This window comes from Gekko japonicus, unplaced genomic scaffold (genome assembly GCF_001447785.1).
Source record: "Gekko japonicus isolate JY-2015 unplaced genomic scaffold, Gekko_japonicus_V1.1 scaffold907, whole genome shotgun sequence".
Taxonomy (NCBI): domain Eukaryota; kingdom Metazoa; phylum Chordata; class Lepidosauria; order Squamata; family Gekkonidae; genus Gekko; species Gekko japonicus.
The window spans coordinates 342489-359566 of record NW_015174870.1 but is presented as its reverse complement, the minus strand read 5'-3'; the positions used below and the strand labels follow the sequence as shown (position 1 = coordinate 359566).

Below are 17078 nucleotides of genomic sequence, written 5' to 3'. Positions count from 1 at the left end.
TTTCCCTACTTCATGCGGGCTTCAAAAATCCCCGTGGGCTGCAGGGAAGCGGGAAGTGCCGGCTCGCTCTTAGCCGGAGCCCACCAAGTTCTCCAGCGGTTCTCCTCAGAGCGGAGCGTCAGTCGGAGTTTCGCAGCTGAGGCACCAGCCGCCGCCGCCTTCTGAGTTTCAGTGTCCAGAGGGGGGGCGGAGGGAATGGGACAACTTTGCTGACGGGTCCGCCTCCCTCCGGCGCGGCTGAGGCTGGCGGCTCGCGGGCTGCTGCGCATCTGCCAGAGATGCTGCCGGGCTAGAGGCGGCTGAGGCGGCGACAGCTCCCCGCGCGCGAGGGGGTTCCCGAGCGAGCCCCGCACAGCAGCCAGCCAGCCAGCCAGTCCCCGCGGCGCCTCCGATGGGGTTCTCTCCCGGAGCCTTTCTGCAGGGCTGAGCGCCGCGGCGAGGAAGCCACACCTGCCCATGGAGCTACCGAAGGGGCCGGGCGGTCTATAGCCGGAGCGGGGTGTCCGCAGCCCCGATCAACCCCCACCCCCACCCTCGTTCCAGTGCAAGCAACATGCTGCCCGCCTTGGCACAGACGGCGAGGCCCTTCGCTCCCGCTCCAGGGCTCCTTCCCTTCCCCCCACTCCTCCCCCTCCCCAAAAGGACAAGAGACGTGAACTTCCCCGGGGTTACTATGCAATTGCGACTGGTTTCTTGGCTCTTTATCATTGGGAACTTAATGGAATCCGTTGGCAGCCAGCAGGAGCAGCAGCAACAGCCCCCTTCCAGAGTCCGGCGGCAGGGAAGAAGTAAGTGCGCCTTTCCCCTCCTCCTCCTCCTCCTCCTCCTCCTGCTGCGTCTCTCGGAAGCGCTCGCTGGTCGCGGGATGCCGTCGCTGGGGAGAGGGCTGGAGTGCGCGCGCGGCCGAAAGGGCTTGGGAGGCTCCTCTCCAACGGGAATGAGGCTCCTTCCACTATTGCCACGCGATCCCCGCCATTCCAGAAGGGCAGGTCCGCGGTGCCAAAGCGGGGCTTAACGTCCAAAGAAGGAGTTCAGAATCCAGTTATTCCCGGGAAATTTGTGGGGGACCAGACAAAGATCCCGGGGGTGCCTTAAACGGGAAACTCACTTTAAATGTCCTCTCTCTCCTACCAAAGACTAGAAATGTAGCATTACTTTGGTCCCCCCCCCCGCCCATCATTTAGGTTTCAATAAGAATATCATTGTCTTTTGCATGTTCCCGCAAGTTCTTTAGGTTCCCACACACTGCAGGGATGGGACGGTGTGATGCGCAGCGGGATCCAACGAGTGGCTCTGATCTTTGGTTGGCAGAGTCAGGTCCGGCTCCGACTGAACTTAGTATTGGCAAAATGATACTCACTCTGAATTATTCTAGGTTGTATGTACCCAGTAAGAAGGATTTCCCATGGTCCGCAGTGTTTGAACCAGTACCTGTCCAAAGAGAAGAGCACTAGGGATTATTGGCCCTGGCCTTTAGCTCTTTTTAATCCTCCTGAAATGAAGAACTCACTCTCTTAAAAAAATATATCATACACATGTATTGTGGTTAAAACGAGCGAAAGTCATGACGATCCAGAAAAGCTGTAGCTAGATTGTAGCCCAGATTATCACTAGGCAGGGATCAGCTGATGATTTCCCTTTAAGTCCCATTAACGTATGTGCTGTTCCGGTGCTTTGACTTCGGCTGGAGCTGTCCTTATTATTATTATTATTATTTTAATGATACTTGCGCCCTGTTCTTCCTCGAAGAAGTTCAGAGGAATTTGTATGTGAGTCCCAGGTGGTATGCATCCAGGCAGAGCCAGACCTGCGGTCTTTGAGTTGGTGTGATCTGGTGTGCAACATAAACTGATATGGCTTGTAGTGTATGAGGCAATCCCACCCAGATAGGAAAAAAACTTAGATTTTCGGTTAGTTCACCATTTAATGAGCTCGGGGGAGGGGGCAGGCGGACGAGGTAAGCCTAGGAGAAAGGGTGGGGGTTCTGTTCGCTTATGGCACGGGTTCTGTTCAGCTCTCAATGCGTGGAAGTTCTGTTCAATTCTTGAAGTATTGAAGGAGAGAGTTCTAGCATTCTACACGGTTGTGCCCTCAGGTTTAACACGCGGGACTCACTTCGGGTCTTGGACGATGACAGGTTTTTAAGCAAAATCTTCTTCCCCCATCCAGTCTCCTAAGATACCCTTTCCGAGATAGCCTATATGCACACTGGGATGTTTCTCGGGTATTCCCTCCTCCCTGCCCTCTGGGCTTCCTTTTGCACTTTGTACTTTGTGAAAAGAGCTGTTTATTTCCCCTCTCGCTTGACAGCTCCGTCCTGATACAGAGCGGGAAATGTCAGAACACACAGCAGTCTGTATTCAATCAAAAAAAGTACACTGGGTTATTTCCTAGGTTTTGCCCAGCCTTCCCTTTCCGCACCTTGGCACGCGTATTCCTTGAAAGCTTTCTTTGTACTATTGGTCTCTGGGAAACAAGGTTTGATTCACCGAAGGTGCCCTGAAAATACAGCTTTTGCGTTGTGTATGTGAAGGAGAGGGATCTCTGGACATCCTAGAGTCCCCAGTATCGCCGAGGAAGGGGAGCGGGAAGGACGAGGGCCAGCGACCGATTTATTGCCCTTGGCGACGGAACAGGTCGTATTTTTCAGAGCCTCCCATCTCGCCTTTCGCTTAGGTAGCAGGGCAGGCGTACTCCCCAAGGAGGCACCTTTCCTATTCTGAAGTACCCAACTACGGCGGCCAGATCCTAGATGCGCCACGGGCACTAGTAGCAGGAAGAGGAGGATGCCTTTGAAAGGCCTTCTGGGACCTTCCTCGAGCTCCGTGGACCGTCAGCGCCACAGCTGCATGTGTCATCCCCGAGGCTCCGCCGGCATCGCCCTAGCTCTGAGTGCCGCTCTCCTCTGCCATGCGTCTGCCTGCGCGCGTGTGAAAGACAGAGGGAGATGGTTCACACACACGTTTATCGCTTGATGGCTACAAATAACGAGGACGAACGGGTGATTACAGGTCTAAGGTAGAAGATAGGTCTTTCAGATCTGTTTTTCAAGAGACTCAGCTCACCCGTTCAGCTGCCGGACATCAGGCAGGTGTGGAGAAATGACGTGTTATACCTGCTTAAGCGAACCAGCTGAAAGGAGAGAATCACCCTTCTCCTGCCTTCTGTCTGTAGGACAAGCCTACATCGCTGAAAGCAACGAGAGAGCCCCCCCCCCATGATGGATGTATGAGGAAGGAAAGCAACAACAGTTGCTTCTGTCGGTATTTTGTCTGGAAGGATCGATCCTGTGGGGAAGTGGGGTGAAAGATATTAGTGGAAGATATCCAAGGGAGTTTTCCTTTCTCCCGACTCCCGTCTGTTCGTGTCTTCCTACCCCCTAGTTTCCAATCGCTTGCATCGAAGCTCCAACGCCGTGAGAGGTGCGACCCCTGGCGTCTTGCACTGTAATACACGCACCGCCCTCCTCCTTGCAGGTGCGGTTGTTTTTTTTTCTCCCGGGGACGCTTTCTCAAGATTCAGGGCTGTGGGGAAATACAAGAGACAGAGCAACTGATTTGCCGGCACATGGTGGGAAGGCGCATCTCGTTTCGTCCCCAGCCGAAGCTTTGCCATTGACTTCAAAGGGAACAATCTCGGCCCTTAAACTTGTATTTGAAGAGAATAATAACAATAGTAATAATAAAAAAGGAGGGAGAAGACCAGGTGACAAAGCGCAAATGTTTGAACAGTAGGCTAGAGAATCAATTCTTATCCTCCCTACAAACAATTGGACAATGTAAATTATGCACAAGATTAACTTCAAAGGCAGATTCACCCTTCACTTGACTTCAGAGAGCCCTGGGTGCAGCTTTAGCATGTGATTGGGATCAGACTGCTATATCTGTGTTCTTTAGGAAACTAAATAAATACTTATAGTGGCAGCCCCCGGGGGCTTGGGGGCTGTAAAAGTGTATTGCTCATTATTCATCATTCTGCTGGTTTTTTAAAAAAACTATCCTGCCTCCCCTCCCTGCTAATAATTAAACAAATCAATAGCAATGTGCAATCTTGGACTCCTTGCGGAGTTTCCCTTCAAGTTTGCTTAGGCAGCCGGTTCATGATAGAATGTTGGGATCTGGATGTGGAGTCAATACCCAGTCCACTACCCCACATAGGATTTGAGGAAGGAGAAGACCTTGATGTGTCTCACAGGCTCCCAACTTCAGTTCAGGAGTTTTCATAGGAAAGGGAGGCAGGGTGTGTGTGAGAGAGGGCCAAGGTATATGAGAACAAAACTGGAGGAGAGCTGCAGCTGTACCTTTATCCCAAACCACTGCCAAATTTCATAGATTATTCCTCGGCTTTTCATTACTGGCATGCCAAAAACTACTTCAGGCATGCTCTCTGGGTTTTCAGAGTGCTGTTTGAAAAGCAGATTCCCCCCCCCCTTTACAACATACCACAAATTGCTATTGAAACTCCTTCAGATTCAGATTTTTTTTGTGACTGATGACTGAAAAGACTAGGACAGTCAAGCCACAACCAGTAGAATAACAGGGAAACAACGCTGACCACAGCACTCTGAAATGGTGATATGTGGTCAAGACATCCTCATCTAGTGGTAGTCAGCACGGAAAGGGATCTAAGCAGAACTGCAGTCTGCATTCATGGTGGTTTGGCAATCCCTGTGCAAACCAAAATGAACTTTCAGCTGTTACGTTTTGATGCTGTCCAAACAGATCAAGGTAACAATAAGCATGTGAATGAATTAGCTAAAATAAAACATGAATTAGCTAAAATAAAAACCATGAAAAAAATGTTCTCTCTCTTTGAATGGATATCTCCTTTTGTAGTCATGCCTATTCCAAAATGCAGGTACTGGAGGGCAATTCTGTTCTTTCAGAGATTTTAAAAAATATTATTTTCACTGGTTGGAAGGAAAAAGATATTTTGAGATCATTCAGATTCCAGGGAGGTAGCTGTATTAGTCTGCTGCAGCAAAAACGGACAAGAGTCCTGTGTCACCCTAAAGATTAACTCAAGTGGGCACTAGTTTTCATGAGGCAGAGTCCATTTTGTCATTCACTTCATGCATCATATGAAACGAGCTATGGCTCATGAATGCTTATGCTCCGGTACATTTGTAAGCTTTTAAGGTGTCACAAGACTCCTTTTTGTTTGGGACTGATTCAAAATATCTTGGGGTTCAGGCTGATAAATTACTTGCATTGATCTACTCCTTCTCCACTGAAATTAAGTGCAAATAAGGACCTCAGTGTTTGTTTATTGAGTTGTACATAGCACAAAGAATGACAAATTAAGTGTTTAGCGTTTTATTAATACTACTTAAGATTAACATATTATACTGTTTAGTCTTTGCAAGAGACATTCACTTCCTCAGAGTGTGGACCTACAAAGATAATGGCCAAATATGGCATTCAGTTTGTCACAAATAAGTATCATTTAGCAAGAAAAATTCAGGGGTTTTGCTGGATACTCTATACATGCAGATATTATCCCACTGTGAATACACAGAAAAGATAAATAGTGTGGCATACAGCTACCATACATACAAAAATTTACTAGAACCTTAACAAACACAGGAAAAATTTTCCTCCATTTTATGTACTTAAATTCACAAAGACTTTTGCAGTTACCAAGGGGTAGAAATTAAGTAGAAATTGGGATGGACATGTGTGTGTGTGTGTGTGTGTGTGTGTGTGTGTGTGAGAGAGAGAGAGAGAGAGAGAGAGAGAGAGAGAGAGAGAGAGAGAGAGAGATATTCCTGTCCATTTTGCATAGGTGACAACCTCTTCTCCATGTGCATTACTGGGACCATCATATGGGAATCCACATGATAGAAGTGATGTCAGCATGGATTTCTCTTTGCATTTTCTTCTTAACATTTTGGAATGCAAAACATCTAAATGGGAGTGCAATTACATTCCTATGTAGTGCATTCCAAGTTTTATATGGGTTGAGGAGCAGAATGTATCAAGATTATTTCATTTGATTATAGGCTGTCAGTCTCAGTTTCATAGGTGGAATAGAGGACTTTGGAGAGGAAGGGAAGAACTGATGGCCCCTTTTACCTTACATTCCACTTGCTCCTGCCCATTCTGTCTCTCTGGCTTCATCACATATCTTCTCTCATTACTCTCCCCTTCAAACTCTCTAGCGGCTTTCACTATTAGACCCTATACCTTCATTGCTACTGCCACTCCTACCACCTGTTCCTCCCTCCCTTCCCTTTCCTTCCCATTATGCCTCTAACTCCCACTCAGCCATCTCTCCCCCGTTCCCTGAGAAAGCCCTCTAAGAGGGACAGTATTGGGTTAATTGTTAGAATACAAATGGGGAGAGTGAGACCCAGGTTCAAATCCCCATTCTACCTTTAATCTCACTGGCAGAATTTCAGCTATAAACAGGATATCTTACCTTCATTGGAGCAAGGGTAGGATAAATGTTAGATAAACAGAAGCTCATTCTCATCAGGTTGCTGAACATTCTGCTAGCTATGTTTAGAGATTTATGTATTTTAATGTTACTGAAACAGTAATATGCCACTTTTTCTCCTCATAAGGGGCTAAAAGTAGAGAGAGAATGGAGAGGAATGCTCTTCTCCTCAAGCGTTTTCCCTACAAACCCAGAGCTATCTTTTCAGAAGAACATTTCTCTTATTGACTTTCTATGCCAATAAAGGCTACTTAAACTTAAACTCTTATTGACTTTTGTTTCTTTATTACACTCTAGAGTGACACACAGAGATAATTGGTTACAATGGAGATGAGCTTACCCAAGACAAGAGAACAGTGTACACATGGTTCAGTTATATAGATGGGAGGCATGATCCTGCATGGAAAACTTTGTAGGAACCTGTTGTCTGCTCCCACAGCTTCATATCAAAAAAGCAGGCCACAAATGTGAGAAATCAACAGAAAGCTAAGGAAGATACATGTTCTCCACTGACAGCAATAAGAACTTTAAAGTATGTGTCACCTTTATTGATTTCAAAGATACCATGCTAGACAATAGGGTTTTAAAGTACTGTAGGTAAATCTCCACCCCAATCCAGATCAATTTGTCCTTGGATGTGGATTTTCTTTCAAAGTAAATATACTTTGAGCACTCAATTGATACATTCTTCTTGATAATTATACTATTATTTTTATCATAGTAAATGATTTGTTGGCAACTGAAGGTTTTTTTAACCAGTGAAAATACATTTCAGACATTTGGGGGCTAGGTGTATGCTACCTGAAACCCGTAACAATTGTTACTAACCTCCACTATGTTGAAAAGATAGGAACATTTAATTTATGGACATACATATACAGCTCTCTGTATATAAGTTAAATATACAAAGACATGTTCATGACAGTTTTGTGGAAGTATCAGTAATATATTACTAAATATTGTTTTGACAGCAATGTTTACCAGCTTGTAGGGGAACTGAGGTCCAGGCTAATTTCTCCCCCACTTCCTCCAAAGACTGTCTTCCCTAGATAAAGACTACTGTACCTGGTGATTGTTTATTTTTAAACATAAAAACTGCATCCCTTGCTGCCAAGCAACTAATGAAATGTGTTCAATCAACAATAAAGATAATATCAAATGTGTAAAGCAGCAATAAAAAGCCAGAGCCAGAAAAAGCTCCTAGTCAAAAATCTGAATAGGTAATATAATTCAATGAAGAAATCTGTCATCCGCTATCACCTTACTGATACTGAATACTTATCTGTGGGAGTCTCCTGCAATCCTGCAGTGGCTAAAATGCCCCATGGCCTCTAGGCCATAGCACTGCAGCAGTCCTAGGTTTACAACAGGGGTGGGCTGGGGAGTATAAATGGCTAAGCAGCAAGCCAAGCTTAATGACACTTGTTGTTCAGTCACACAGTAGAGTTCGACTCTTCACGACCCCATGGACCACATCATGCATCCTGTCTTCCACTGTCCTCCGGAGTTTGCTTAATTTCAAACAAAGATGTACATTGTCACCCTGCTTATTTAATTTATATGCAGAGTACCACAACAAACTATGGCAAGTCCTTAAAGAGATGGGAGTACCAGACCACCTCACATGTCTCTTGAGAAACCAGTATAAGGGTCAATAAACGACAGTTATGGTATGGAAAAGAGAAGATTGATACATTTTTCAAACACCATTATATAAGAAGATCATTATTTGACACATGGATAAGATATAAGAGGGTTTTTTGGGAAATGAGACCTCTTTGGATAGTTCCGGCTGAAGTTATTAAGCCACATTCAAACGCTAAGGAACAAGATTGGATACAATATACAATATAAAGATATACAATATAAAGATGGGCTGCTGCCCTAGAGGGCCAATGGCAGCCAGGAATAAGCAGAGCCAAGCCCCAGCAGTGGTGCTAGAGCATTCATGTGGCTAAGACTATTCAGCAGCAATGACGATCAGTGTCAGCTCATTAATAGCCTCCTCCCACACTGCAACCTCCTTCCACACTGAGGATAACAGTGGTTGAGTTGATACCCATAGTTGGCACTACTGGTCATGTCTGAGCTGAGTTGCCTCTGCCATACTGACTTGAAGTGGAGCAAGGGTAATTCATATTTGTTGCATCAATAACACTGTCTAACCATCTCATCCTTTGCCATTCTCTTCTTTTACCTTCAATCTCTCCCAGCATCAGGGTCTTCTCCAGTGAGTGCTCCCTTCTCATTTGGTGGCCAAAGTATTTGAGCTTCAGCTTCAGTATCTGGCCTTCCAGGGAACAGTCAGGGTTGCTTTCTTTTAGGATTGACTGATTTGATCTCCTTGCAGTCCAGGGGACTCTCAAGAGTCTTCTCCAGCATCATAATTCAAAAGAATCTATTCTTTGGCACTTGGCCTTCCTTATGGTCCAATTCTCACAGCTATACATTACTACTGGGGATACCATTGCTTTGACCATACAGACTTTTGTTGGCAGGGTGATGTCCCTACTTTTTATTATGCTGCCTAGGTTTGCCATCGCTTTCCTCCCAAGGAGCAGGTGGCTTTTAATTTCATGGCTGCAGTCACCATCTGCAGTGAACTTGGATCCCAGGAACATGAATTCTGTCACTGCTTCCATGACTTTCCCTTCTATTTGCCAAGGAGTGATGGGACCGGATGCCATGATCTTAGTTTTTTTGATGTTGAGCTTCAAGCCCACTTTTGCACTCTCCTCTTTTATCCTGAGCAAGAGGCTCCTCTTTAAGGACCTGCCATAGTTTGTTGTGATCCACACAGTCAAAGGCTTTAGCATAGTCAATGAAGCAGAAGTAGATATTTTTCTGGTACTCTCTTGCTTTCTCCATAATCCAGCGAATGTTGGCAATATGATCTCTCGTTCCTCTACCTCTTCGAAACCCAGCTTGTACTTCTGGTAGTTCTCTATCCACGTACTGTTGAAGCCTAGCTTGTAGGATCTTGAGCATGACCTTGCTAGCGTGTGATATGAGTGCAATTGTGCGATAGTTTGAACATTCCTTGGCATTGCCCTTCTTTGGGATTGGAATGTATACTGATCTTTTCCAATCCTGTGGCCACTGTTGCGTTTTCCAAATTTGCTGGCAAATGGAGTGCAGAACTTTAACAGCATCATCTTCTAAGACTTTGAATAGCTCAGCTGGAATACCATCACCTCCACTAGCTTTGTTGTTAGTAATGCTTTCTAAGGCCCATTTAACTTCACATTCCAGGATGTCTGGCTCAAGGTCAGTGATTATACCGTCGTGTTTGTCAAGGACATTGAGGTCTTTCTTGTATAGTTCTTCTGTGTATTCTTGCCATCTTTTCCTAATCTCTTCTGCTTCTGTTAGGTCCCTACCGTTTTTGTCCTTTATCATGGCCAGCTTTGCATGGAACGCTCCCTTGATTTCTCCAATTTTCTTGAAGAGATCTCTAGTCCTTCCCATTCTATTGTTTTCTTCTATTACTTTGCACTGTTCATTCAGGAAGGCCTCCTTATCTCTCCTTGCTGTTCTCTGGAAATCTGCGTTCAGTTGGGTAAATCTTTCCTTTTCGCCTTTGCCTTTCGCTTTCCTTCTTTCCTCTGCTATTTGTAAAGCCTCATCAGAAAGCCATTTTGCTTTCTTGCATTTCTTTTTCTTTGGTATGGTGGTGATTGCTGCCTCCTGTACGATGTCACGAACCTCTGTCCATAGTTCTTCAGGCACTCTATCTATCAAATCCAGACCCTTGAATCTATTCTTCACCTCTACTGTATATTCATCAGGGATGTGATCTAGGTCAAACCTGAATGGCCTAGTGGTTTTCCCAATTTTCTTCAGTTTAAGTCTGAATTTTGCAATGAGTAGCTCATGATCTGAACCACAGTCAGCTCCAGGTCTTGTTTTTACTGACTGGATAGAGCTTCTCCATCTTTGACTGCAAATTATATAGTCAATCTGATTTTGGTGTTGCCCATCTGGTGATGTCCATGTGTAGAGTCGCCTCTTAGGTTGTTGGAAAAGGGTGTTCGCTATGACCAGTGTGTTCTCTTGACAAAACTCTGTTAACCTTTGCCCTGCTTCATTTTGCTTTCCAAGGCCAAACTTGTCTGTTATTCCGGTTACCTTTTGACTTCCTACTTTAGCATTCCAGTCCCCTATGATGATGAGGACATCATTTTTTGGTGTTAGTTCTATGAGGTGTTGTATGTCTTAATAGAACCGTTCCACTTCAGCCTCTTCTGCATCAGTGGTTGGGGCATAGACTTGGATTACTGTGATGTTGAATGGTTTGCCTTGGATTCGGACTGAGATCATTCTGTCATTTTTGAGATTGTATCCCAGTACTGACTTTTGCACTCTCTTGTTGACTATAAAGGCCACACCATTTTTTCTATGAGATTCCTGGCCACAATAGAAGATATAATGGTCTTCTGAGTTAAATTCGCCCATTCCTGTCCACTTTAGTTCACTGATTCCTAAGATATCAATGTTCAGTCTTGCCATCTCATTTTTGACCACGTCAAGCTTACCTTGATTCATAGATCTTACACTCCAGGTTTCTATGCAGTATTGTTCTTTGCAGCATCGGACTTTCCTTTCACCATCAAGCACATCCACAACTGAGCGTCCTTTCGGCTTTGGACCAGCTGCTTCACTCTTTCTGGGGTTACTTGTACTTGCCCTCTGCTCTTCCCCAGTAGCATATTGGACACCTTCCGACCTGAGGGGTTCATCTTCCGACGTCATATCTTTTAGCCTTTTGATACTGTCCATGTGGTTTTCTTGGCAACGATACTGGAGTGGGTTGCCATTTCCTTCTCCAGTGGATCACACTTCGTCTGAGTTCTCTGCTGTGGCCTGCCCATCTTGGGTGGCCCTCCATGGCATAGCCCACAGCCTCATCGAACCACCCAAGCCCCCTCGCTACGACAAGGCAGTGATCCATGAGGGGGAATGTTGAACTTAGTACATGGGCAATTCTGAATTTAGGTTCTTGGTGATGGAATTATTGTATAGCTGTTGTTGCTTTTGGGTAAGCTTTTGATTCTATTTTAATAGCATGTGTAACTTTGATATTGTAAGCCACTGAACAAAGTGAAACACAGGATAATTTTTTTTAAAACCAAATAAATAAAGTTACCTAGTCTTGCTGGAAACATCAGGCTTTGTTTACCTTTGGGGTTTATTTGAACTTAACCCAAATATAAATCACAGATGTAGAAATGACAAGTTGATGGAGAAAAACCTGCATTGCATCTCAGGATTCTCATACACAAATCTAAACTGCAAAAACATGGCACTTTAATGTTTTATCAGCACATTCAGTAATCTTACAGAATTTACTGAAGAGAATGTTAACAACATGATATTTGATTCCTATCAGTTCTGTTGGTCAGAGGGAGGAAAACTTTCCAGGTTGTCTGCAGCAGGTCTCCCCTTAACCACACATGCACACACACTTAGCAACAGTAAAAATTATCTGAATGTTGATCCAACAAAGCTACAAATACCAGCATCTGCAAGTATTTTATGACTTTTAGTGCCTTTCCTTCATGACATTGTCATAACTCATCCTTAAACTTTTCCTACATAAATGCAAGGGAAAATGCAAACACACACCTCTCCTCAAGGCACAAGTGACAAAGCAAGCATGCTGGAGTCCATAGCAATCCCAGTGACACTCTAACTCAATCAGCCAATGATGCCCCTGTGAGTGAGACACACAGAAGCAGCAATCAGTGCCCACTGATCCGGCCACTGCCCCTCAATGCCATTCCCCCCACCATGGAGAACCAGCAGACAGAGAGGGAAGACCAAGCAACAGTGGAACCCCAACACATGTGCATGGCCCAAGCACACACACACACACAGTCCATAGGAGACAGGCACCCATATGACTGACAGGATGCCCATCTCTTCTCCATCAAGTGCCTTCACTGGCAGCAAAACTGGGAAGAAAGCCTGAGCTGTCTCTAGCACATCAATTTGGTGTAGTGGTTAGGAGCACAGTCTCTAATCTGGGAGAACCGGGTTTGATTCCTCACTCTTTCACATGCAGCTGCTGGTGTGACCCTGAGTCAGTAACAGTTCTCTCAGAGCTGTTCTCTCAAAAGCAGTCCTTGAGAGAGCTCTATTGTTCCCACCTACCTCACAGGGTGTCTGTTCTGGGGAGGGGAAGGGAAAGGAGATTGTAAGCCGCTCTGAGACTCCTTTGGGTAGTGAAGGGCAGGGTATAAATCCAATCTCTTCTTCATCTGAGTGAGGTGGACTTGCTGTTCAGAAGACTGCCTAAGCAGGATGTTCTAGGAACTGAGCTAGAACTGGTGACTGAGCAAAGTGGTAGGGATTGCACTAGTTATCCTATCAGAATACTGAATAACCACCTGCACAGATACTAAACAGAAACATGTGCAGTGATGGCACAGATACCATGCTGGACACAGCCATGCTTTTGGGGCCCTTGCAAGGCCTGCAGCTCCACCCCCCTGATGTGCAGGCTGTAGTCATTGATGGCAATCTTGCCCTCTTCCCTCCCCCACATGCAGGATTTCCCCTTCTGTCTTCTTTCTTGCTGATCAGCCCGTTTATCTGTTTTCTTCCTATTTGTTTGTCTAAGGCTGTCCCACCCAGTAGATAGATAGACAGACAGACAGATGGATGTTGGCCCAGCCCAGGGAACTGAGGGAGGAGACAAAATTATCTCCTTATATTCTGCTTTTGAAATGGCACATGAGAGGCTTCTGAAAGTTCAAAATAAACAAAATGTTTTATGTACCTTGAAGGAGAAAAGGTTAGGTGAATCAGGTGTAGGATATATGAGGTGAACAGATAGTAAAACTGAGGTAACTTTGTATTCATACAAACAACAAATAATTTGTTGCCAACAACATGCAACAATGTCTTTAAGGAGAGGCTTTATTTTCAGTTTCTGCTTAAACACTCAAGCATAGGTTTCTGAGTTTCATCAACACATAATGTTTAGAAGGCAGGAACATATAACCAAGTTCCAGATTCCTTCTTTTTACACAAACTAGGGATCACTCCTCTTCACTAAATCTTACTTCCCTTCTTAACTGGGCAGGGATCACTTCTCTTTACTAGAAGTTATTTCCCTTTTTGGCTTGAATGGGGATCCTCCTTGATCCACTCATGCTCTTAGCCTTCTTCCCAGACTATGGACAGTGTTTAACTGTCTCTTCTTCAACTGTTGGTTCCCAACTGTCATTTCTTAGCTGGCACTCTCAACAGAATTCTGTTCAAACAGCCTGTCACTCAAATGTTCTCATATTCTGTTAGGCATTAACCTTTGACAGTTTGTTACACCAGTCAAATAACTTATTGTTCCTGGACCACCTGGCGGTAGATAGTGCACTGGCAAAGGAGTGTGCCCAGTATGGGGCTGCCAACATCCCTGCCCCCCCATCAAAGGCAGCACTCTCAGGTGCACTTCCCTGGGATTATTCTGCATTGCCTGGCATGGGATGTGGTGCTGGGTGGCCCTTGCTTGGGTTGCCCCCATATGCACACACTTCCATTGTGGGAGCCAGCACTGTCAGGGAAGTGCCCAGACTAGTGTGAGAGGAATGAGGTAGGCAGGCAGGTGAGAACTCACAAGCCAGGGCAGCTGGATTCCCACCTCTGCTCACCTGTCAGTGCATGGTCACCCCCATCAGGTTGAACTTCTGGACACTGGATACCAGTTATTAGCCACACAGCATGGACTCTGCTCTCATCTTGGGTGTTAGTGCTAAGTGATCCTTCATTGGTGCTAAGTGCTCTCTTTGTGCCCCTCCCATCACCAATGTGCAATGCTGTGCCTTCTAAGTGTGAATGGTAGAGATCTCTGAGACAGACCCCAATGCTGCTCTCCCTACCAACTGAGCTATGGGGTGTCTCAGCTGGGGTCTATGTAGTGGTGGTGGAGGCTATGATTATGTGCAGTAAAGGGGGTTTGGTCACCATTGGGGAGGGGGGTGATTGATTGTGGGTCAGTCAGCATCCTGTGCTCCACTAGCGCTTTCAGGTGAGGCCATGCCTGTGTGTGTGGGAGGGGCTTGGCCTTTTCTCTTGTATGGGCTCCTATGGGCTGTTCTCTGGCTTTTGATGACATAACTTTCCACTACTTTGGAGATGGCATTCTTGGACTGGAGAAGCATAGGGAGCTAACTAGGGACTCCTGGCACACCTCTTGGTCTGCCTCTTTCCCCATCAGCACAGAGGATTGCATTGGCATTGCTACACCGAGCCTGGCCAGGGCACAGGGGCATTGGGGCACTCTGTTGGTTCATCTCAGAGATATCTCAGAGCTATACCAATGTAGCACCAAGTTGGCTCCCTCTACAGTTTCAGCCCCCCTCCCTCTCAGGATTACAGTCCTAAAAACACTTTCCTGGAAGTAAGCCCTGCTACTGAAATTAAATACAAAGCTCCCATCTTTAAATTAATATCAGAGATGAAAGTTGGAACATAGATAAGATTTCTTTGTAAGAGTTTTAGCATTATTATTTGTTTTTATTATGATGTCTGGAAGCTGATGATGATAGCAGGACCCTATTGGCTTAGGCAACCGTATACATTTACCTCATTTAGCGATACTGACATAAGCTGTGAAAGCCAAACAGGAAAGGAAGGCAAAGACTGAGAAGAGGAAGTGATTATTTTGCATCAATATTTTCTTCAAAGGGCAATTTTTACAGTCCTTTCTATTTTCTCAGTAGAATCTATCCATTTTATTAGTATCAGTGACAAAGTAGCATGTTTGTTCCTTTTTAAACATAATAACATGCTAATACTGCTACTAAACATATTAATTAGTAAACATACTAATAATATTATACTGATAAATTACTGAATACACTAAATTACTGCTATTGTTACTAAATACAGTTACCTACTTCTATCAAAATTATAGTATATGTATTACTCACATTTGTACTCCACCTTTTCCCCAGAAAGCTTAGATGGTGGTCTATCTACCAAAGATTGACCTCTGTGCGGATTTTAAAACCCCCACCCAACATGACCAATTTATTGTTCTGTGAATCTGGGGGGCACCCCAGTTATGAGGGAAAAAATGATTAATGGGGGAAAATAGTAACTCCTCTCACGCATTTAAAGCAATGTCTGTGCAATCAGGAGACAGCATATTAGGTTGCAGTAGCAAACTGAAATGGCGCAAGGAGGGTGGGGGGTGAGGGTAACAGCCTGGAGCATGTGGAAGGGGGAAAAAGAAGTCGGGGAGAGACATAAGGGTGGGTAAGCCTTTCTTGTTATCTTTTAATCCTCACAGCAACTCTTTGAGATATGTAAATTTCTGGTGTAAGGGCATCCAGTGATCTTCATGGCTGAGCAAAGATTTTAACCAGCTTCTCCCTGGTCAGGCCTGTACTTAAGCACACTGAACTGCACTGCCTCTCATATATAGTATATGCTACATATAGAACAGAGACAGTCCAGAAGGCATGCAATCTGTCACCTCAATCTGAAACACCATGTATTGGATTCAATTCTACAACTGTTTTAAGGATGAGAAAAACAGTTAGGAATTAGAAAGGAAAGAGTATGAAAATTTCTAAAATTAAGGCTGCTGTGTACAGTTATTGGCGAAGAAGCCTGCTGGACTCAATAGGACTTACTTCTGAGTAAACATAGGTTGATGTTATACATAGGTTTACTCATTGACAGTGAGCAAACACCCATCTTCACCTTCAGTCCTCCACCCTCAACTGAGGACCAGGAGAAAAGGGGGAAAATAGTATCAATAATAACAGTAGGAATTCCCCCAAACTCTGTGGTAAAGATCATAGAGAGTGAAAGGATTCTAGACCATCACCCGGATAGGGTTGCCAGGTCTGGGTTGGAAAATACCTGGAGACTTTGGCAGTGGATCCAGGAGAGGGTGGGGTTTGGGGAGAGGAGGGGCCTCAGCAGGGTACAATGCCATAGAGTCCACCCTTCAAAGCAGCCATTTTCTCCAGGAGAGCTGATCTCTGTCAGCTGGAGATCAGTTGTAAAAGTGGGAGATCTCCAGGCTCCACCTGGAGGCTGGGAACCCTATAGCTGAAAGTGATGTCTCATTTTTCATATATCTACCCAGTAGTAACAGGACATCTTCTGAGACACTCCAGGAACTTACCCAGTCCCTAAAATGCCACCCTCCCCAGGTACCACCCCCAAAATATTCTGGGGTTTGCTCATGCAGGGCAATACTAGCTGCACATTATCTTTAAAGTATCTTAAAATATTATATTTTGCAGTCATTATTTGTACTGTGCTGGTATCCTTATTGTCTAGGTTTGTGAATAAAATAACCTTTATTTTGGAGCAGTCTTCCTGAAGCTGTGTACCAGGCTTCCTCCCTGTTGAACTCTCACAAGGTCCGTAAGACCTGGTTATTTCGGAGGGCCTTTTGTTATAATTTGATGATAGAAAAAATGGACCCTTGGTCAATCAGATCTGTTCTTTTTGTCTTGGATCTTTTTATGGAAGTTGACTAGGATTCTGAACTTGTAATAACTGTGTGTTGAGTTTTTATCTTGTGGCTGTATATTTGTAGATTGAACATGGGCAGTTTTAAGTTTTGCAAACAGTTGGCTATACTTGAACACACATGAAGCTGCCATATATTGACTGGA

The 17078-nt window shown here is 44.8% G+C and overlaps 1 protein-coding gene across 1 annotated transcript in view; it reads left to right on the top strand.

The window, feature by feature from the left end:
• The first annotated feature begins 651 nt into the window (after positions 1–651).
• Positions 652–17078, top strand: part of RSPO3 (R-spondin 3) — a 106428-nt gene continuing 90001 nt past the window's right edge. Inside the window, exon 1 of the mRNA XM_015424800.1 lies at positions 652–788. Coding sequence (XP_015280286.1) covers positions 674–788 — 115 coding nt within the window. The 5' untranslated portion in view covers positions 652–673. The remainder of the gene's footprint in view (positions 789–17078) is intronic.